This window comes from Chanodichthys erythropterus, chromosome 10 (genome assembly GCF_024489055.1).
Source record: "Chanodichthys erythropterus isolate Z2021 chromosome 10, ASM2448905v1, whole genome shotgun sequence".
Lineage (NCBI taxonomy): Eukaryota > Metazoa > Chordata > Actinopteri > Cypriniformes > Xenocyprididae > Chanodichthys > Chanodichthys erythropterus.
In genome coordinates this window covers 17523998-17547500 of record NC_090230.1, presented here as the reverse complement: position 1 = coordinate 17547500, position 23503 = coordinate 17523998, and the positions used below count along the sequence as shown (strand labels likewise).

Genomic DNA, 23503 nt, shown 5'->3' with positions numbered 1-23503 from the left:
CTTAATATTAACGGATCTTATTACTCTATTCATTTTCAGATGGAATAATTGCTTTGCGACTGTTCATGAAGTCTGAACATTGCGAGGAGAATATGGAGTTCTGGTTGGCCTGCGAAGAGTTTCGAAAGATCCGGTCGAGATCAAAACTCCGATCGAGGGCAAAAACGATATACGAAGAATTCATCAGGGCAGAGTCTCCAAAGGAGGTGAGGTTTCGTCAATGCCAGCAGTTAGTGTTTAGTTTTCATCAAGCTGTGCCACACACACTTATTTCTTTCAATTCTTCCTTCTCTAGATCAACTTGGACTTCCACACCAAGGAGTCCCTCCACCAAAGCCTTCTGATCCCAACACAGTCTAGTTTCAAAGCAGCCCAGAGCAGAGTTTACTTCTTGATCGAGCACAACTCGTACCCGCGGTTCCTGGATTCTGAACTCTACCATCAACTATGCAGAATTGCTGCAGGAGAGCAATAACGTTCTCAGTTGTTGCATTTAAACAAATGGCTGGTCCGTTTTAGAATGCTACACGCATCTACTGTTTCATGTCCTTCTTAGTAGTTATGCTATTATGATTTCATTGTATTTAAATATTATGTATTATGCATATTTTGCACAGATTTGTAAATAGTTAAGGTGTCAGGATGAATGTCGGGTGAAATATTAGTACTGAGTGGTCATATAATGAAGCAGCATATGTTTTGAAGTTGTACTATATGATTTTTTTAAATGAAAGAACTAAATAAATTTGGATAAATTTCTTTCTTTGTCATTCTATTACTTTTTTGGATTTTGGAGGTGGACTGATAAAGCAGCAAAACAGATGCAAGCAAAAACGGGTGTATATATAGAGATGTATAAATGGTTATCGGCTGATATTGGAGTTTTTTTTTATTTTTATTTTTTTATAAATTGATAGATATTGCATATTTAACTGTACATGCTCATCTCCCCCTTTTTTTTACATTTATAGATTACCTTTGCTGTAATCAAAGACACACTTAAAAATTCTTCTTTAAAAACACTAACAATAAAAAGAAGAAATTTGAATTTACATATTTCTGTCCGTCATTTCAATACTTTTCAGATTTGATATAAAAGCTGCAAGCAAAAAGTATTGTAATTGTTCATACTTAATTCTATTTTTATTTATAGATTACCTTTGCCATCATCTAGCATTCACTCATAGTTATTCTTTAAAACACTAATAATTTAATACTGTTAAATGTAATCTTTAACAAATCTCAAAACGACTATCCATTTTTTTTACAGCACATTGTATTTTTTGATGCATAAACATTTTTTTTTTTACACAAAATAGTATTAAACAACATTAGCAATAACATCAATGCACTTTTCAGTATTTTATTAGTACACAAACCTTTCTCAATATGCATTGACAATTTTACTTCAAACAAAGACATTAATTTCAAAGCTGTGTAACTTCACTTGCATTGGAAAAGAGGATTGCAAAACATTTTCATTGATGTTCTTGTAAAAACTAATTCATTTAACTTAAAGTTATAGTTACATGGTTGCCTTAAAATGAGTTCATTGATTAAAAATTTGAGTTAATACAATGAAGGCAATTGGTTTAATCCATAGAAACTCAAAATATGATGTTATCTGAACCACATTAAGTTGATTTGACAAAAGAAATGTGATAAATCTTTTTTTTTTTAAACAGTGAATTGGTTGGACAAATAGTATATAACTGCTGTGCCTTTTTAGTTGCAAAGATAAGACAACCTACTAAATGTCTTTTATGTAGATTATCTGATCAGTTCAGTGTCCCATAACCAGTTCTACCAGTTTAGTTCCACAAAACCAAACTGCAATTTTCTCAGCATACTTACTGCACCCATGAATTACTGCATAATGAACCCTTAAATTTTTTTACATGAAATTTGAGATGTTTATCATCTTCCCATTTAAGGCATGACCTGAAAGACCAGAGATGTACCTGCAGAACAAACCTCACTTCTCCTTAAAGACAAACATTTAAAGCAAATATAGAGAGCAGAACATTCTGCACTCAACATGTTTGTTTTGTTCCAGGTGCAAACCAGCACACATTTGACTTTTTTTTTTTTGTACGTGGGGATGTATTTACCTTTGTGGCACATTTTTGTTCCTTCCGTTCCTGTACATGATCTCACAGCAGTCCGACATTGAACAGACACCAAACACTCTGTCTGTTTAAGAACGTGTTCACAGACTGCACGATGAACCCGAGCAGTTATTTACAACACTGCTGGCTTTCCTCAACTCATTTTGCATGCTTCGTTCTCATACAGTAGCTTCAAGATGTATTGGGACACTTATGCCACATGTTAAAGCCATTTATTTAGAAAAACAAAAAAAAAACAAAAACAAAAAAAAAAACGTTTTTTTCAAACAAAATATATTTTTAAAAGTGTCAGATGTCCATAGCAAATGTGATGAAATGGACTTCATTCACAAAATAAATACCACTCAGTTAAATGGAAAAATGCATTAGAAAAGTGAAACTAAGTCTGAGAATTTTTTTAGACCACAATTGTTTGCATATGCCACCTGGATTGATATTTTAGTTGACTAATCCAAAAAAAAAAAAAAAAAAAATAGTGTGATTTAAGTGTCCAGAAACAGTTTTTGGGGTTACTGGATGCATAATAAAACAAGTATTGTTAATTAAATAATAATAATGATAATAATAATAGTAATACATGCACATGCTTTAAGTGTGACTTCAAATTCTAAATACTTTTCAATGCAATAATTTTTTAATAATTGTGTTAAGTATCCAAAAATACAGTGTGACAAACATACTTTTTGGAGCCACTGAACATATAATCAAGTTGAGATTAATATTATTATTATTATTTATTATTATTATTTGCCTATTATTATTATTATTAGTGTGACTAATGTTTTCTGGTTACTGGCTATAGACACATACGATTCAATAAAAAAAAAAAAAAAAAATTTAATACCTAAATTTTTTTCAATGTGCTTGGTTTTTATTTCTTTGCTGTAACTAGATAATTCCTGTATATTAAAGTTATGACTGGAACAGTTCTGAACTTCAGCACATGTAGCAACACAACTTGCACAATATTACAGACGTAAAACTTTTTTTTGGCAAGAGTAAGATGTTTCACATTGTTAAGACTAACCGAATCGCAATATACGCACGTCACAAAGCAAGTGGCGACTACATCATAAACCAACTGTACATTTTTTGACGGTATATCAAGTGTTGTGATCAACTATGACGGCAATAATACAAGATAGTGTGTTCTTGCAGGGGTGGGGGGGCTGTAATGTGACACGGTTATCATATACCTCAGCGGCTCTCTTAAGATCACGACTGGTCCGGGGAGTTTAAAAGAATGTAAATAAACAGCTCAGCAAGAATAGAAACGCAAGTCACTGTATAAACGACTGTCGAGGCGCTGGAAGTACAGATGAAAAATACAAAACTATTGCCAAACGCCGGTGATTTAAGTGTCTGCTTTGATGCTGCAGACTATTAAAGCACCCTTTCAGCACTTCGAACAACACTTACTGAAGTTTCCATCACTTCATGGGAACGCTTGCATGGGAAAGGCACAAATCCAGGCCAGGGAAAGGCAAAAAATCCAGGCCAGGGAAAGTTTGGGCATGAAATGCAGACTGGCGTCAAGAAACGGAACTGCAAAACAGTGCAATATGTTCATTGACTGGACAAACATATTTCAGCTGTCTCTTTCAACTTAGAATGTCCATCATAAGATGCCTATTGCAACAAAAAATACACTTCAGCTTTACATATAAAACTATTGTTTTCGGTAGGCCTAAAAAAAAAAAGGGAATTAAAACAAATATTTGAGGAAAAACTTATAAAATGTTGCTTTAGCAACTAACTGAAATAGTCAAAGCTATATAGAAATAATAATAATAATATTTGGGTAGACAGCGATTCAATTCGATTCACGATTCATAGATGTTCGATTCGATTCAAGAACGATTTTTGCAAATTCAGAAGGATTCGATTCAAGACGATTCCCATTAAAATTCAATGCGATTTGATTAATTTGATTCGATTCTGCATTTTAATATGCATTTATAAGGATATTGAAATGCTTCCTCAACGTGTCTTAATCAGGGTGGGAATTACACAGTGGCCTTCAGGAGGTCAGAGAGTAAGGGCAAAAACAAACTTTTGTCCATTGTTAAATGTTAGTTCATGTTAGTTCTCAATGATGCTACATAACTTTATTTTAACAGCCTATAAAAATTGGCATTTGTGGAAATTTACATAAGCCAAAACTTTAAAAGGCCTTTAAAAGTATTTTAGGCCTATGTTAAAGGGGCTCTATGTAAGATTTTTACTTTAATAAAGCATAAAAATACCCCAATATGTTTGCATATATTTAAGAAACATGCTAAGTTCACCTACTTGTTTCTCAGAAAAACAATGCTAAAGCCAGATATTCTACTTTGAAAATGTGTGTTCCGTGTCGGAATGTCTGTCTTTGTTTTGGTCTGTGCGAAACCGTGTGCTGCCAGTTTATCCAATAGTATTTCGACATCACAGGTTGCCAGTTGGCGGAAAACACCACGTATTGCAGCCATGGAAACCAGCAAACAAACTGGGTCAGAAAATCAGGCAATAACGTCAGCTGCGAGTTCCCGCTGTGTTCTTTGTCACGGTGAAGTTACGCACACCCGCGCGGGCGCCTCCTCCTCTCTCTCGTCTCATTCCCTAAGTAGTTAAGTTGTGCTTGTATTGCGCATAATTTTAGTAATTCCTGCAGGTTTCACGGTCACACCAAAAGCACGCGCACCACTGATCTAGTGAAGCGAACAAGCCACTTTCGGTCTCAAACAGAGACAGAAATCAAACAGTCATAAGTACCAAAATAAGCGCCTTCCTGTGCTTAAACTGTCAAATACATACAAAAGTATGTCAAAACCAGCGGCACAGGCAACCTTGGCGAGTATACAGATAAACACAGTCAGTTTTGAATCGTTAAAGAGCTAAGAAAGTGAACCCATGTTGTGTGTAACACAATCGGTGCATCTCTACTAAAAAGCCTCTGAATCCATCTAAATATCTCTATGAACAACAGCATATCAAAACAGATAAATCAACTCATCAGCTTACAGTGTTTAAGTCTCCTCAGCTTTCATTGTCAATTGCTTCCTATTGCTGGCAACCATATGCTGTAAAAGCTGGCAACCCGCATCTTTGAACGAGGGGGAGGGCCAAACAATATTTTGAATTTGGACTGCAGTACCTATTTTGAAAACTGGGTGTCATTATTACATAGAGCCCCTTTAAATATAGTGGAGGATAGTGTTAAAGGCTACACAACCTTATTAAACTGTTCTAGGTACATTAAAAATACTAATGCTTACATGGAGAGACTATCATGCACTTTCCCAACTAATCTTAAACTAACATTTCTTCACGGAATAGTAAAAAGGCCTCTTTGTTCTCTTTACATGGAACATTTTCCTTATGGTGATTCTGAAAGAAAACGCGCTAGGTTTCTACTGTTGCTATAGTAACGAACGCAACTTTATCGCGCAGCTGATTGATAAACCGCGCGCTCTTATTTCAGTGTTGTTAATGGTTGTTTATTTTCAGCAGTTTCCTCGTTTTCCCTTCAGTTTACATTAAGTTCATGACATTAAGTTCATGATTTCATTTATCATTCATTGAACTGTGCGTATGCATTTAGACACTTACATTATGTGTTTGCTCCGTCCAAGCAAAAAATGCCCGCCTTGAAACTGCTCAGGTAATGTCAATGAACCATTTCCGACTTTTCCACGCAATAAGCGTTTTATTTCAACAGTAGTGACCGCGCAATGACTTGGCAGCTTTAACAATGGCTTGAGCAGTTTGACTCAGGGCTATTGCTGTCTTAATAGAGAACCGTCATATGATCATGTGAACAGCAGTGGCCGTCCTGAGGAGAGCTCAAACGTGAGCTACGGACTGAGCGCGAGCGCAATCCAGTGAAAGGCGGTAAAGTGCAGCCGCGCGTGTCTGTGAAGGAGAGCTGTGAGGGCGAATGATGGCGCACAACGTCTCCATGCATGTAGTAATTTAATGTTTATATATTTTAAAGCACTGAATCACTATAGAAGCGTGATTAATCCGATTCTTTGCATTTTACATCGATTATCGACCGAAATAAATATGCATATGCATCGTCAGGATTTGTAATCGATGCATCGAGAAAAGGAGTGAATCGTTTCACCCCTACTAAGTATATATTTCCATTCATTTCTCCCATATGGATTTTTCAAGACCGCAGCGCCGTTTCAAGTCGAACACACCTTTTGTCAAGGCGTTATAAACCACGAGGTGAATCATAACATTACAAACTTTGATTTGAAGCAAAAAAAATATTCGGAAAACTGACAAAATACAATAGGTACCAGATTGTGTACTTAAAGGGTTTGTTCACCCAAAAATGAAAATTCTGTTACCTTATGTCGTTCCACACCTGCAAGACTTTCGTTCATCTTCAGAACACAAATTAATGCCTTTCTGATGAAATCTGAGAGCTTTCCGTCCCTCCATTGACAGTATACGCAACTACCACTTTGACGCCTGAAGAAGTTCATAGAGATTGTAAAACTAATCCATATGAATTGAGCTTTTTTTAGTCACATAGACACATAGACATTGATCAACTCACACATCAGTTGTGGTAAACAGAAGCTCAAGCATTTTCGCTTCACGTGCGAGAACCAATGAGCTTCATTCTCGTGTGTTACGCAGCACATTTGAGCTTTCGGAAGCGTTTTTTCTTGTGCGTCAAGCACTTTCGGTTGCGCTTCTATTTATGTTCGTTGACAAATGTTTGCATGTGAATAAAACAACACGATCACATGAGAATGTGTATCAATAGTACGAGTTTGTTATCTCATAGAATATATATTGTTTATGGTATGCAGTTTTTCGCGTACATATGATACGCACTTATTGGCGTGTATATTATACGCTCTTGGTTAGGATGGCGGTGGGTGGTTCGTACGTATAATACGCCATAAAGTGCGTATCATATGCACGCGAAAAAAAAACGTACCGTAAGCACGTATATATTTTCCGAGATTACAAACTCGTACTATTCATACGCACTTTCGCGTGATCGGGCTCGAATAAAAACCTAAATTCAATCTGTTCAGTGTATAAACCGCTCAATTCCTACGGATTAGTTTTACGAACTCTTTATGAACTCTTTGAAGCGTCACGGTGTCAGTTGCGTAGCTGTCAACGGAGGGACAGAAAGCTCATCAAAAAGATCTTCACTTATGTTTCAAAGATGAACGAAAGTCTTACGGGTTTGGAATGACATGAGGGTGAGTCATTAATGACAGAATTGACGTTTTTGTGTGAACTAACCCTTTAACTGATGAAGTGATGAAAAGAACTACAATCCCATAAAGCATTGTTAACAGCATAATTAAAACAAAAATAGAGAAATAATATAAAACTACTCATTTAAAAATGTTGACAAATATGTATATGTAAATTTTCTTAGTTTTTACTTCCGGAAACCTGACTGTTGCGCTCAATTCAAAATAATAATATAATAGTATATAAATAATACTAAATTAACACCGTGAAGCAATTACATGGAAATTACCCATTACTCCACCAGTGAATATTTCTCTGAGCAGTTTCACTCTTGAAAGTCAAACTTCTACCAGTATTTTCAAAAGAAAAAGTGATTAGCTAGCGTGATATTTTTGAGGAACGGCACATGCAAATAAAGATGCCGTTTCAGCACTGGTTGCTACGCTTGTAACAAGCCTGACCGCAGTTTGTCTACCCATGTGAGTCTGCGTCATATTCCCAAATTAAACATCCCAGATGACAGGAAACAGGACAAAAAACAGATCTATTTAGTAACACGAGAAACACCAAACTTCCAAGTAAAGCAACCAAATTGTTCGAAAACATGAAGCAGTTTGCTTCTGCCTAACAGACAGGAAGTTTTTAGTGTGTCATTATTGCAGATTTATGATACATTATATAATTGTAAACCTTCCTCTATTAAACTGTTACTGACAGAAGAGACTTTTCACATGTGTATCATTTCAGTCAAAATTTACCATTCTAATTATGTTCATTATTAATAATAATAGATTAGTGCTTTATTGTACAGTATTTTACAGTAATTTAAGACTCATTTATAATCTTTTACTTTGCGCTAATAAGAACAAAACATGAAACAACATTATTACTGAACAAATGAAATTTATATGAAAATAAGACATTATTTAAACATCTCTTCACATGCATGCAGACGTGAAGGAAATGACATCAAGCACCGCACTTGACTTCACTTCCAGGTTCTCCTTTTATGGGATAGAGAAGACAACTGCACATCAAGTGATTCCGTGGCATAAAATTAAACGGGGTCTAACAATGTGGGGTTACTTGGCTTCTTGTATTTTTTTGGCACTTTGTTTTTCCTTTGCCTGAGGAAGAAAGAAAACAGAAATTTTCATATTCATCCTCCTATATTGAATTTAAAATTAGAATTCCCAGTATTTTGAATTTGAATACTAGATTGTCATGCAGCATTTCTAACACTGCACTGGGTGAATAAACAAAGGTACCTGGGTACTATGTGGGTGCTATTACTGCAGAACTATTTGAAAGTTTTAGGTGTTTACTTTTTAATGAGTTGACTTACTAGTGTTCAAATTTTACAAACTTCTAACTAACTGCAAGGTTTCTTACAATCAAATTAACAAGAGCTAGAACAAAACACTGCAAGCTCAGAAGCGAAGTAGAAAAACGCGTCAACAGCGCCCTCTAGTGGTATGATGAGATTCACTATCATACACACTGGTTGTGACTGTACTTGCCTTTTCAACCAGTGGGATCAGCTGCTGATATTCGGCCAATGTCTTCAGTAACTCCATAATAAAGGGCAGGTAGTTGTGCTTCCTTCTAATGTTCTCAATCTTAAAAAAAAAAAAATATATTTTAGTTAAAAATAAGTTATTTTATAACATTTCACATTTTTAGGGGTGGATAATAATAATATTGATTATTACATTACAATAAAGTGTATTTTATATTTTATAAATATATTTTATTCATGTGTTTTTAAAGAGCCAATGTATTGGCTCCAGTATTAACGTCAGTATTATGTGGCAGCCAGTATTAACGTCTGATGTGCACAGCTGAATCATCAGACTAGGTAAGCAAGCAAGAACAACAGCGAAAAATGGCAGATGGAGCGATAACTGACATGATCCATGATATCATGATATTTTTAGTGATATTTGTAAACTGTCTTTCTAAATGTTTCGTTAGCATGTTGCTAATGTACTGTTAAATGTGGTTAAAGTTACCATTGTTTCTTACTGTATTCATAGAGACAAGAGCCGCCACCATTTTCATTTTTAAACACTTGCAGTCTGTATAATTCATAAACACAACTTCATTCTTTATAAATCTCTCCAACAGTGTGTAATGTTAGCTTTAGCCACGGAGCACAGCCTCAAACTCCTGTGTGAACTTTGTTTATGCAATGTATTAAGAGTCACGAGCTCAGGGGCGGGGAGCGCAAGGATTTAAAGGGGCCGCGCAGCCTGAATCGGCACATATTTAATGATGCCCCAAAATAGGCAGTTACAAAAATTAATAAAAAAAAAAAAATAAAAAAAATCTATGGGGTATTTTGAGCTGAAACTTCACAGACACATTCAGGGGACACCTTAGACCAGGGGTCTAAAACTCAAATTGGCGGGGGGCCATTTCTGTAATTGACACCTCATAGGAGGGCCATATTAACATTCAAGCGCAAGAAAGCACAACATTTCAGAAAATTTACTTTCCTTTGCATTATTTCTCATTTACTTTCATTAGGCCTACTAAAATGTTTTTATACCTATACTATAAATATTTTAATTTACCATACTAAATGTAAACAGCAGTGCCTCTCTCATTGTTACAGAGTGTAATATAATTATATAATATTATTACTAATATAATACTATTAATATAGCCTACTAATATAATACTATTAATTGCAATAGTCTGGTGCAACTTCTCACATCCAACAAAGTGCATGGAATAAAAAAAATGTGTAATTTAGGAACAAAACCAGCAAAACTTGTGGCGTGGAGGGGTCAGAAATAAAAAACTGGAGCTATATATATCAACTTTATTTTGTCAAAAAATAAAAATCTCTCACTGTTACATACATTATTAGTTTTTAACATTTAGTGGAAGTATTTTCCCTTACACTGTACTGAACAAATACAATCCCTAAATATATTTGTACACTTCTGTTTCTTGACAGACAGGCAGTGCTTGTGCTCACACAGCTGAGACACATTTGTCCAAGATGCCGTTTGAACATCGGTAACGTTTAATGGCTGCATCGGACGCGTTTCGGTGGTTTAAATCGATGCTCGTGACTTAAAGTCGAGTGCTTTTAACTGTGATTTAGGCAAGCGCGCTCATAATAGAAGCGACGCGGTTGAGAGCGCGGCTCATGGTTGCATAGCAACGACAGACGCCACTGGAGCGAAAGCGCATTGGAAAGGAGAATGCGGTATGTGAATGCCCCCATAGAACGGCGACTTTTTCTTTGCATATCAGACAGGTAGCAACTAGGGAATAATAATAATTTAGCGGGCCGGATTATGTTTTATTTTTGAGATTAGTTGCGGGCCGGGTAGAGGGGGAGGGCGGGCCGTAAATGGCCCACGGGCCGGCAGTTTGAGACCACTGCCTTAGACTTATATTACATCTTGTGAAAAAGCATTCAAGGGCACCTTTAATTAAATTAACATTTAAAAAAATATGATAATATTATTAAGTAAAGTGATATCTGAAGTATTAATAATAATTATAATAATAATAATAATAATATTGAAAGGTTTTCTATTAATAATATTCTTAAGTTACTTTTCAAAAGCTCACTGAGGGGATCAAAGATGTACATACCTTGTATCTTTTAAGTTTTTGGTTCTCTTCTTCAATCAGGAGCTGATACTTGGCGATCTCTGACTGGATAGAGCTAAGATGATTCCCACTCTGGTCTGTGTCCATCGGCTCTTCCTGTGAACAGCAGTAATGTCTTTAAGCAGCCGTCATCATTCTGCCATTTCAATATTTAACACAGACAGAAGGTCTTACTTCTGTGAGCTGAGCCTGTAGTTCAACGATCTTCTTTTCATAAATCATCTTGCGGTCCGAAACAATGGCCATCAAGTTGAATCGAATCTCTCCCTCACTGTATCTAAAAAATGAAATTCTTAAAAAGAAACGCTCTGTAGAAATACCATCTACTCGAAATAAATCACATCAGCTTGATGCTTACTTCTGTATTCGTTTCTCAATGACGGGCCGTACGGCACCGATCCAATCATCCTGGTTACACGCACCTGAAAAGTGACCAAATCATTTAAGAACATGAACCAACTGCACAAAATAATTAATTCACTGTTGATTCCATCTACCAAGATCTATGGGTCCTTCACGAAGTCCATCCAACTCATAAAGTCGTCCGTTAACAGGCACGTAGCTCACAAAGTGGAAAGCATCCTCTTCTTTAGCCGATGACTTTGCGTCAAACTCAAACATCTGTTGTCTATGAAAAAAAGAAAATGGCAAAAACATTATACAAGATATCTAAGAGAGAAAAAAAAAAAAAAACTTTCATAAAAGCAAATAAAACAACCTGGCGAAGCTGTTGTGAACTTGTCGAATAACTTCAGAGTTACTGAGAGCAAGACCCTTCATCTTGAAAAAGGAAAATATGAACATAAAGTCTTTAAAAGGCTAATAAACCATACTAATAACAAATATCCAGTAAAGTAAAACATGCACCAACTTACTGCAGCATCAAAACTGAGTGAAAACTCTTTAAATTCTGTCAGCGTTTCCCCAAGGAGCATATCGGGATGAGTGCAGTTCAACAACACGCTGACAATCGCTTGGGTCGCACAGGCATTATTGATGACCTGAAACGGAACATTCACATACATTAATGTCCAAAAATATCCTTTTTACATTTGGTAACAGACTGCTGGATCGGATGAGATGCATAATTATTCACCTGCTTGGCAAAGAAGATCTGATCCAGCCTTGAGTCTTGAACAATAGAGCCCGCTGGCTCCTCACCAGGTTGCCACTTGAAGAGGAAAATCAGACCATGAACGGGCCTGAAATGATTTACGTGCATATTCAATTGCAGTTAGAGAACACTGGAAGAACACTTTATATAATAATAGATTAATAGCTATTTCTTACTTGAGATTTTCAAAGTTTTCTGGCTCCATGCTCCATATCTCTTCCACCTGTGCACCTTTGCATCCTAATGTAAACAGAGAAATCGGTGTCACACGACATTCGAAGGCACTAATAATGTGGAATCAAAGACTCGAAATTCCCGTATATTCCAAATGTAATGTTTAAATGTGCACCAATGACATTTTAATGCCCTAATGGTGATAAAGTCTCCAATGCACCAACAATACCCAAACTTATTGGGGGAACAATGAGCAGAATGCCAACAAAAACATTAAGTTAGATGCTCAGAATGTGCAAATGTCATAATGGCTAAATATGCTGAATTATGTTCGAACACGCACCTATGATGCACACTAAAAGATTAATTGAATGTTTGAAATGTGCAATATCAAATGATGCCCAAATACACTGAAACAAATATTCGAACACAACCAGCTTCCGGCTAGTGAGGTCTGATCGCGCTCTGACAACGGAAGTGATGTCTCGCGCTCATTGAAGTATATGGGCGAGACATCACTTCCGTCAACAGAACGCTGACCTCACTAACAGGAAGCTGAACGAAGTTGGACATAGTGGTGTATTAGAGGTAAAAATTATATAAATAATGTTCGGTTTCTCGCACAAACCGATTCTTTCGTCTCTAAGGACATTAATGTGTTGTCACGAGCCGCAGGTTTTAATTTTGATTTGTCTAAGCAAGTTTTATTTACTGTTATAGTCGAAGTTCCCATCCACTGCTATTATATGACTGACAGACGGCAGCGGTTGCAGTTAAAAATCATAATTTGCGTTCGACTGAACAAAAAAAAGTCACCTACATCTTGGATGCACTGGGGGTAAGCAGATAAACATCAAATTTTCATTTTTGGGTGAACTATCACTTTAATCAGGGAGTCAGCCACGTTCATTTACACGACAAACTGATTTAAGACCTAGGAAGCTAGGGAGCCGATTGAGATGCACGGCTAGTCTCGCGTAGCCAGACCTTTAGACTGATGGCAGAAGGTCTGGATTCCATAGCAGCTTTCATTGGCCAAGGACCACCCACGAGGATGTTTGACAGACATGTAACATCCAATCACAGTTCGTTTTGTTCTGCATCAAATTTAGGGGTGTGAAAATGTAAAGTCGATGTCCTTACAATAACAGACTGGCGTGCATCTAATAAATGATTAATTCAAGAACATTGTGCAAGTTTACTGCAACAATGGAGCCTTGAACACATTTTTGGGGTAAAAAAATCCAGCGTTTAGTTGATCCTGGTAAGCGCTCACTGTCACAGTTGTGAACATGATGGACTTCTTCTTCCCCAAGCTGGTTTGGAGTCACGGCATTTGTTTCCAGGCGAACCTTTAAAGAACACGACACACGCGTCTTTGAAAAAGTGTTTCCAGGTAAGTGTGCCATATGCATCAGACGTTCAGTGGGCGTGAAGTCTGAGGCTGAGACTAATCATCTCCTAACAAGGCCACATATTAAGGTCTGAGAAGATTAGATGGTAAGCAACCAATCAGTTCTCCTAATCAACATGTTATAGAAACACAGGAATAAAGATCTGAGTGATTTTGACAAGGGCTGGTAAAGCGCATGGGCGTAGAATACGTGGGGGGACGTACTTTTAATAAAGCGTCAATTCATCCCCCACACTTTTTTCGGGCGAGATAGTCTATTCATGACCTGTCGTTTTATTCTTAAATAAAATGAGGTGATCAAAACATTATGGAGCGCTCACTCTCGTGTAATGTTTCAGTCATACTGGAAGCCAAAGGGCGCTCTCTCGCAGAAAGCCCAAAGCGGTTTCGTAGAAGCAATTCAGCTATTCGCTCTAGAAGCAGCTGAATAAAATGCAGAAACGCACTGACTGATAAAATGTGAAGACAAACACGCAAATATGACAAGATATGATTATGTGTGCTTTTCAAGCCATCTCAAGGTATTTATTGACAATACAGTATATTAATGCAGTGCCAATTGACAACCTTTTAATGTTTTTGAAAGTAGTCTCTATGCTTGCCAAGGCTGCATTTATTTAATTTTAAAAATACAGTAAAAACAGTAATATTGCAAAATAGTATTACAAATTAAAATAACTGTTTTCTATGAGAATATATTTTAAAATGTAATTTACATCCTGTGATCAAAGCTGAATTTTTAGCATTCTTCAGTGTCACATGATCCTTCAGAAATCATTCTAATATTATGATTTGCTCCTCAAGAAACATTTATGATTAGGCCAATTATAGGTCTTGAAAACAGTTAATAGAATAGAAAGTTCAATCAACATTTTTTTGCATTTATTGTCACTTTTGATAAATGTAATGCATCCTTGATGAATAAAACTATTAATTTCTCTCTTTTTAATCTAACCACAAACATTTGAATTGTATCATGGTTTCCACACAAATATGAAGCAGCACAACGGTTTTCAGCATTTATAATAATCAGAAATGTTTCTTGAGCAGCAAATCAGCATATTCGAATGATTTCTGAAGGATCATGTGACACTGAAGAGTGATGATGCTAATAATTCAGCTTTGACCACATATATTGTACATTTTACAATATATTCACATAGTAAACAGCTATTTTAAATTGTAATACTATTTCACAATATTACTGTTTTTACTGCATTTAATTAAATAAATCCTGCCTTGGTGAGCAGAAGACACATGTTTCAACTGTACAATTGTAATGTTTCTAAAAAAATGATAGGTATTGAATGTTCTGCCTTATTCTGTGATTTTTTTTTACATTGTATAAAATTCATAAGGACTTAAAGCACAAGTGTTTGTAGTATATAAACCAATCATAAAATTGTGATAAAATATAGGGGGAAATATTAGATATTGTTTATTGTTCAGCAGTGTATTTGATTTAAAATTAAAAGGAAGAAATAAGAGAAAAATTAAATAAAATAAAATCGATCAATTATTTAGTGGCCTGATAAAAACTGGTATTACACACCCAACATTTCTGTCCCCCTCACTCTTGAAATGATGGCTATGCCCCTGGCAAGGTGACTGGGTCAGAGTATCTCTGAAATGGCAAGGCTTGTGTGTTGCTCCCGGTCAGCAGTGGTGAGAATTTACCAACGGTGATCCAAGAAGGAACAAACAACAAACAGGCGACAGGGTGTTGGGCACCCAAGGTGCATCAATGCACGAAGGCAATGAAGACTATCCAGTCTGGTCAGAACCAACAGAAGGTCTACTATGGCACAAGTCACAAAATTTTAATGATGGGTATGGGAGGAACACATCATCGCACTCTGCTGCACAAGTGTCTAAACTGGACTGTGGAGCAGCAGAAGGTCGCCTGGTCCCATGAGTCCTGTTTTCTTTTACATCACGTGGACGGCTGTGTACGTGTGCACTGTTTACCTGGGGAAATGATGCACCAGGATGCACTGTGGCATGACGACAAGCCAGTGGAGGGAATGTGATGGTCAATGTTCTGCTGGGAAACCCTGGGTCTGGCCATTCACATGGACATAAAATTGTCACATGCCACCAAACTACCTAAACATTGTTGCAGACCAGTTACGTCCTTCATGACAATGGTGTTGCCTGGTGGAAGTGGCCTTTTTCAGCAGGATAATGCATCCTGCCACACTGGATACATTGTTCAGGAATGATTTGAAGAACATGATGAAGAGTTCAAGGTGTTGCTCTGGTCTCCAGATAGATCTCAATCCAATAGAGCATCTATGGGATGAGCTGGACCAACAAGTTCGCTCCACCTTGCAACCCTCAGGACTTGAAGGATCTGCTGCTAATGGTAGATATACCACAGGACACCTTCAGGGGTCTCGTTGAGTCCATGCCTCAGAAGGTCGATGCTGTTTTTGCATCACGAGGAGGACCAACAGACTTAGGTAAAGTTGGTTTTATATTCACACATTCGGACTTCTGATAAATTCAGACTTTCCAATAAATGTGCAATAAATTAATGTTTGTGAATTTTAAGAAGCGACATGATATTGACAACCAACAATTGTCAACTTACAACATTTTTCACAGTCGATCAAAATAGGCAAGTATTGTTTTAATGGCATATTTACTTCTTGTGAATGTCCACTGAATGTCCAATGTAGTGTGATTAACAAGGCGGATGTCGAATACGGATGTCCGAATGTGCGAATATAAAACCAACTTTACCAACAGCACATAAGGCAGATGGTCATAATGTTTCAGCTCATCGATGAATACTCAAATGTTCGTATACAATCAATAATTCCCAGACAAACATTAATAGATAATTGAGAATGCTCAATAACACAAAAAGATGTTTAGAACATGCAAATGATGCCTAAATACATTGTATCAAATGTTTTAAACAATACTGTCCACACAAATAAGAATCAGATGTTCGGAACGTGCAAACGATGCCCAAATATAATGAATTCAATGTTCAAACTCAACCAATGCAGACAAACTATGACGCAAATGTTCAGAAGGTGAGAATAATGCCCAAATATACTGAATTCAAGGTTTGTATTCAAGAAATAATACCGACAGAAATATTCGAATCGAATCGAATGTTTGGAACGTGCAAATGATGGTCAAATATACTGAATCATATGTTCGAACACAGTTTGGTGGCCACACAAATATGAATCGGAACGTGAATAAAATGTCTCTAAATTCACTGAATTCAAATGTTCGTCTACCAATAAGAATACGAATTAATTGTTAGGAACTTGCAAAAGATGCCTCAAAAACGCCGTCTAGGTAACTTAGGCTGCTCACTACTTTTTTTTGTGACATGACCACTGACATTAGACTCAAGTTAAGCTGCAGAAATGTGAGGCAGCTGTCATTCTGCATTGATTAAGAAGTGTAGTGCAGCACTGACTCATACACTGAGAACATTCAGAAAATATCATTATGTGGATTTAAACCACATCGCAGGCTGGTGACCAAAATCAATGAACTGAAGCAAAACTAGCGCACTTACACGCCCCGCTATAATATCAGAAAATATTGAGTGCTCACCAAAGCCCTTTATCAGCTCTGTAAAAACTCCAGGGTCGCTTTCCATAAGACACCATTCCCCAGCGCTTCCCGCCATTTCTGAAATGATATATCTTATTGTAAACAGAAAATTGTTCTCGTGTAGCGGTTAAACGAGGCTAATGAGACTCATTCACACATACAGTAGTTTTCCCGGCATTCCTTTCGACATGCGTCATTCTTCTGCTTCATGCGGTGTCTCAAACATGCGTCGCGCGCTTCTGCCTCCGTGTGTCTAGGAGCGTGTTCGAGTCGTTCTTCGCTTTTTTATTTTAAAAAAAGTGATTTTGAAAGGAAAATTCCTTCGTTAGACAAATACAGTGCATTTAAATGTTAGTATACTCCATGTCGTGTTATAATATCACACTAAATTACATTTGTTGGGATATAATTATAGATAGCCTATATTATAATGTTGACATTCCTGCAGAATTCTAGTCGTCAATAATGAGTTGTTTACAATGATGTAAAATAAGGTTTTATTTCGATCCAACGGGTGTTTGTGCGCTTTAATCAGAGAGAAAAAAAAACATTTCAACACATTTTGAAAAAAACAAAAAACATTAATACTTTATTATTATTATTATTATATATATTAAAGAAATACTGAAGTTTTGTAACTAAAAACAAGTAATCTAAAATCGTATGTGATATCATATGCTATTATATTTTACAAGAAAACACAGCACATTTCTGTATTTCAGATGACAAAAGTCCAGAAAAGTTATAATAAAAGAACAAAATAACAATAACAATGTCGTTAAATCAGGCAGTTACAGCAGCATACATTTTAAAACACAGATACTTAAAAGGTTAGTTCACCCAAAAATGAAAATAATGTAATTTATTACTCACCCTCATGTCGTTCATTCATCTTCTGAACACAAATTAAGATATTGTTGATGAAATCTGATGGCTCAGTGAGGCCTCTATTGAGAGCAAAGCCATTCAAACTCTCAAGGTCCATAAAGCTACTAAAAACATATTTGAAACAGTTAATGTGAGTTCAGTGGTTCTATCTTAATAATATAAAGCAACAAGAATACTTTTTGTGTGCCAAAAAAACAAAATAACGACTTTTCAACAATATCTATATGGGCCAATTTCAAAACACTGCTTCATGAAGCTAATGAGCTTTATTAGTGATTTGGATCTCCTATCAAATGGCTAAACTGCTGAAATCACGTGACTTTGGCATTCCGATTCACTGATTCGATTCGTAAAGCTCCGAAGCAGTGTTTTGAAATCAGCCCATATAGATATTGTTGAAAAGTCTTTATTTTGTTTTATTTTTGGCACACAAAAAATATTCTTGTCGCTTTATATTATTAAGATAGAACCACTGAACTCACATTAACTGTTTCAAATATGTTTTTTAGTACCTTTCTGGATCTTGAGAGTTTGTATGGCATTGCTCTCAATAGAGGCCTCACTGAGCCATTGGATTTCATTGACAATATCTTAATTTTTGTTCTAAAGATAAACAAAGGTCTTACGGGTGGACTGGAGAACGACGTGAGGGTGAACTAACCCTTTAACTTTTATTTGAGCCGTTCAAGGGTGACCATAAAGTACAAACACATATCATTATGACTGATTAGGCTGTTGACCATTGCCTGAGCCCTCAGGGCTGGTACTCAAACAGCATGGACGACATTGTTCAATAAGAGGCAGTAGTTTCCCTTGCTGGTGGAGCTGTTTTGTATCTGAGCCCCCTCCAATGCACTGCCCATTAATAAAGACTCTTGGCACCTGAAAAAGAGTTAAAAAGGACTATCGTCAGAAATACTATCTTGACACAAACAATACATTTACCAGGAGATTGGAATTTTGCATGTAATTATGTAAACATTTTTGCATGAAATGTGATTATATAATCATTTTTGCATGAAATTTGCATGTGATAATATAATCATATGCAAAATTTGAAGCGGCATCCAGGAATGGAAATGTTTTTGTAGATATATACAAATCACAGGACTTACTGTTCTGGCACCTGTCATTTGTGCTAAGGTCTCCTGGAGACGTCGGCCATCGTTGTGCTCATCCAATTCAACAACTTTATATGCAGCTCCTATCTCATTAAAGACATTCTTTGCCATCTTACAGTAGGGGCATGTGGTTTTGGAGAATATTACAACACAGTTACTAGACACAACATCCTGTAAAAAAACAAAGACAAAAAAAATAAGAGAGAGATCTAGGTTAATGATTGCTAATGTAATTTAAAAAGTGGGGGAAAAAGCTCCAGGTTTGCTTTGCTTTTTGTTTGTGGGGCTGCACAATTTAGCACAAAAAATTGCAATTATATATTAATATGAAAATAATAATAATCATTAAAAACTCCGTAAAATTCAGTATTTGAGGAAATAATCATTTAAAAAATAACATTAAAATTGCATTGCTAATATTTATGGCTGTCTTAATTTCTTCATTTTAAAAAGGTTAAGCCATTGAGCTTTTAGAAAACTGCAAGGAGCCCTTAAAAGGATAGTTCACCCAAAAGAAGATATTTTATCCAGACAGACAGTAGCCATTGACTTACATAGTATTTTTTTTTCCTACTATGGAAGTCAGTAGCTACCGTTAACTGTTTGATTACCGCAATACTTTAAAATATCTTATCAGATATTATATCATAAATCTAATTTTGAAGAACCTCTCCATGAAATGTATTGAACATGCGACAAACTAACAGTCAAAGTCATTTTAGGCAGTTTTTATCACGCTGATATTTAGTTTAAAAGTTTGTTCTTTAAATAAGTTTGTTTTAAGTTAGTTATTTGATGCTATAAAAATGCGGGTTTTGACGTCATGATTGACAGATGAGATTACGGCTTCTCTGAGCGAAGTAGTCACTGAGGCGCCAACGGGCTTTTCTCTGGATCTTGGAGCTTTAACTTTAATTCATACATTTCCAGAACTGTTTATTTTAAACCAAAATAATGTGTTGTTCTGCAGTATTAACCGATTTTGCAGGGGTGTGGGCCTTGATATCGCGGCTCCACTTTTGCACAGACTCTGGCTCCAAGTTCACTATGCGCAGACTTGAGACTCGAGATGTCAGCGCCATATTGACACACTGGAGGCTTCAGTTACTACAGTGGAAGAGAGTGAAGGTGTGTCGTCCATCTTTTTTACCGTCAATGGAAAAGACAAAGGAATTTGCAATGATTTCTTTGTGCTTTGTTGCGTCCAGCTTCTATCTGTTATGGTGTGATGCGACCAAGCAGCAACCTCCCCCAATACGGAAGAGACTTAAACTGCAATTCATCGACTGGCCGCTATGGACAGGCTCCAAAAGAGAGCAGAATCTCATTGAGTCCCATGTTTAAACGGCCAACTTTACAGCAGAAAAAAAAAACATGTTTACAGCCTGGATCAAATTGTGGTTTTGGTCTATACTGCTAATTTTGTCCTTCATGACAACTCTGAGGGGGGTGAATTTTTTTATAACTCGTCCGTTTAAAAAATACTAAGCCATAAAGTTCTGCATGATTAAGGGCGTGGTTAAAGGCTTGAGTGACAGGTTTGCCGCTGCTGTCTGTGAGCCGTCACTTTAACTCAGCTAATTCCAGCTGCTGAATTTGGCATCTCTGCCGTGTTTGTGCTTTTTTTCAGGATTATTTTATACAATTATAAAATAATAATATATACAATTATAAAATAATATGGCTTGCTGCGTTAATGGTCGAGACTCGAAACAGATGTGCATCTGTGTAGATGCACATGCAGAAGATAAACAGAGCACACGTTGTTGGATCATCTTGGCATTGGCTAAAAGTTTTGTTCCTGAGATTTACTACAATGATAAAACTCAGACTGCACTGCTTGGATATTATAACTAAAACTGCCGCACTATTTTGAAAAATTATACTTTGGACGCGGGTTCATTTGTTTGTTAGATATGATCATATACATTTCTATAACATAAACGCTGCTCAGATTGCCTAATTTCTTGAAGAACGATGATGGAGAGCAGATCATTCAGAAGAAATGTGATTCAAACAATGGATAATATATCAATATTTCATGGATTTAACGCTTTTGACAAAAAAGAACTGTTTTTTGTTTTTCAATGGACGCTCATGGACATTTTACCCAAGTGCCACGGACTGATTTATCTCACGATCGCTATTTCATTATAAAGATATGAAGTCCCGTTTGATTTTTCATGCTGTTATTTGCACACCTGACATGAATTACTGGTGCTGGAGCATCTGGTAAAAAAGACACCATAGATTGACAGTAAACCTTTAGAATTTCCAAATGATATAACTTGTTATATTTTTATCTTTAATCTTTTAGATAGTATCTTAGAAAGATAGATAGCTTATTTAGCTCTCTAACATGATCACGTCGAGCTAGACGGGCGTGGTTTCAGTAACCAGGCACCTCGGTTCCAACCACGTCCCGCCTCTTTGTCCATTTTCAGTTATCCGGGAGTGATGTGTGGTGACGCGCTGCAAAGATGGCAGCAGCCTCATTTTCGCTTCAAAAATGCTCTTCAGAAATCTACGGTGACGTCTCGGACACTACGTCCATATTTTTTTACAGTCTATGGATGCGACCAAAGACTATAGAATAACACAAGATGTGGCACTCATATTGTTTTGAATGGGAGAAAGTCAAACGCGCAATATGGCGGAATAAGTCCCGCCTTCTAAATAAGAGCCAATCACTGACTGGTAAAGTCATTGTGTCACTGCAGCAGCCATTAGAAGCACCGGTTTCTATAGAAACAGTCAGATGCGCACCTCAAAAGTTTAGATTTAAAACGACATGGGCATGAGTAAATGATGACAGAATTTTCATTTTTGGGTGGACTATCCCTTTAAGCTGATATTCAGAACTTTTCAATGAATCAATTGATCTGGTTCACAAAAACAGTTCTAAATGATTCATTCACGAATCTTAATGATCTGGGTTGCATGGAATTTTGATGTTCCACAGAAGAAAGGACATGACATGAGTTATTAATGAAGACCAGTGAACTTTTCCTTTAATTGAACCAAAACAAATCACCAGTATAAAGCTTACCTGGACAAACTGATTGCATGCAGAGCTTGACAAACCAGGCGCAGACGACGTGAAGTTCCCCATTCTACAGAAACGACACGAATTTAGTTCAAACTGAGAGAAAACAGCACTACCATTTACACAACAACAGACTGAGATGAACACACGTGATGACCTTGTTATAATCACTGGTCTGTAAAAAAGACATGTTGAAGATACAAGGAAAGCAAACGCAGTTAGTGCAGATACAAGAGAATTAGACTGGCAATTTAAGTTAGTCATGTTCAAACAACTGTTGTGTGGTTCCCGACTGAAACAGGTAAACAGGATCACACAGCTAGACTGTAATCTGATCAGATCACACAGGGGGATTTAAACATTTAATGTCCCTACTAAAAACAGCACTCTTGTCTGTTAAAGTAGGTTAACTTGTACCGTCCAGAACAGACAAAAACAATGACGGTCTTGATTCTAATCTTAGTTTAATATATAGCATGTACACAGTTAAGTTAAAATATAAATTGTCCTCATAATGACCTTAGAATATGATAAGCCTGTTTGGATGTGTATATACAACCTCTCGTAAACATCGTGGAGTGTAAAGCGACACGCGCCGCTCTATCAATAAAAGACTGTCCAAGGACTGTTACCGGTTTTCATACAAAAATGTGTTTCTTCTGTATTGTTATAAAGTCCAAAACACATGCGTACCTCTCAACCGGAACCACATTTATGTGACGTAAAAAGTGCCGTCTGTAGGCTCCGCCCTTCACGGATCATCTGGACACTTTTCTACCAGCCTGTCCTGATCATTGGAAATAATGAGGCACAAACTTGTTTTCCTCTAGGGGGCCATGGTGGTCAGAAACCCAATTATTATTATATATTATATTATTATTATGTGTACATTAAAAGTTATGGATATTTTTAACGTAGGCTATTAATTTAGAGGATTGCCAACTGACATGCAAATAGAAATTTGCAACAGTAATCTTAATGCCTAAAAATGCCTTATTATCAGTACATCACAAACTACAGTGATTGGTCCATCTTCACCAGCATGTTTTTGTAAATATCTAATGTCCCTTGTCCTTTGAAGTTATTTTTTTTTTAATCTGAAAGAAGTGTAATTTTGCATCCACCCATAGGGTGGCACTGTGCCATTCTGTAAAATGCATTACACAGAACCAACACAAGAAATTTTTCTTG

The 23503-nt window shown here is 36.5% G+C and overlaps 3 protein-coding genes across 6 annotated transcripts in view; 1 reads left to right on the top strand and 2 right to left on the bottom strand.

Moving 5' to 3' along the window:
• The window catches only part of rgs2 (regulator of G protein signaling 2), a 2766-nt gene extending 1751 nt beyond the window's left edge, over nt 1-1015 (top strand). The window contains exons 4-5 of the mRNA XM_067398720.1: nt 40-206; nt 296-1015. Of these exons, the coding sequence (XP_067254821.1) occupies nt 40-206; nt 296-475 (347 nt within the window). The 3' untranslated portion in view covers nt 476-1015. The remainder of the gene's footprint in view (nt 1-39; nt 207-295) is intronic.
• Nucleotides 1016-7916: 6901 nt separating this feature from the next.
• Nucleotides 7917-17444, bottom strand: uchl5 (ubiquitin carboxyl-terminal hydrolase L5). The gene is made up of 11 exons (XM_067398719.1): nt 17258-17444; nt 12264-12327; nt 12070-12175; nt 11849-11974; nt 11692-11753; nt 11471-11601; nt 11332-11395; nt 11148-11250; nt 10956-11069; nt 8861-8959; nt 7917-8467 (listed from the first exon to the last, which is right to left on the bottom strand). Exons 1-11 carry the CDS (start codon nt 17331-17333, stop codon nt 8423-8425), a joined length of 990 nt encoding a protein of 329 aa, XP_067254820.1. The 5' UTR covers nt 17334-17444; the 3' UTR covers nt 7917-8422.
• A 1213-nt stretch (nt 17445-18657) lies between these two features.
• glrx2 (glutaredoxin 2) lies at nt 18658-23059 on the bottom strand. Of its 4 annotated transcripts, none has more exons than XM_067398715.1 (4): nt 22470-22794; nt 22316-22379; nt 19261-19437; nt 18658-19027 (listed from the first exon to the last, which is right to left on the bottom strand). In XM_067398715.1, the coding sequence occupies exons 1-4, from the start codon at nt 22574-22576 to the stop codon at nt 18863-18865; spliced, it is 513 nt and encodes a 170-aa protein (XP_067254816.1). In that variant the 5' UTR covers nt 22577-22794; the 3' UTR covers nt 18658-18862. The 4 variants fall into 4 exon arrangements, with proteins under 4 accessions (XP_067254816.1, XP_067254817.1, XP_067254819.1 ...); XM_067398716.1 differs by lacking the exon at nt 22470-22794 and adding an exon at nt 22832-22999 and having other exon boundaries at nt 18668-19027; XM_067398718.1 differs by lacking the exon at nt 22470-22794 and adding an exon at nt 23006-23059 and having other exon boundaries at nt 18670-19027.
• Between the last annotated feature and the right edge of the window lie 444 nt (nt 23060-23503).

What these genes read in the sequence shown, in the direction of transcription:
- uchl5 (XM_067398719.1), bottom strand. Translation starts at nt 17,333, where the DNA reads ATGGCGGGAAGCGCTGGGGAATGGTGTCTTATGGAAAGCGACCCTGGA. An exon ending in TGAAGGACCCATAGATCTTG is followed by an intron (nt 11,396 to 11,470) that starts GTAGATGGAATC and finishes GTCACTTTTCAG; the next exon opens with GTGCGTGTAACCAGGATGAT. An exon ending in TGATCCCACTGGTTGAAAAG is followed by an intron (nt 8,468 to 8,860) that starts GCAAGTACAGTC and finishes TTTCTTCCTCAG; the next exon opens with GCAAAGGAAAAACAAAGTGC.
- glrx2 (XM_067398715.1), bottom strand. Translation starts at nt 22,576, where the DNA reads ATGACTAACTTAAATTGCCAGTCTAATTCTCTTGTATCTGCACTAACT. An exon ending in CATGCAATCAGTTTGTCCAG is followed by an intron (nt 19,438 to 22,315) that starts GTAAGCTTTATA and finishes GTTTTTTTACAG; the next exon opens with GATGTTGTGTCTAGTAACTG. An exon ending in AAATGACAGGTGCCAGAACA is followed by an intron (nt 19,028 to 19,260) that starts GTAAGTCCTGTG and finishes ACTCTTTTTCAG; the next exon opens with GTGCCAAGAGTCTTTATTAA.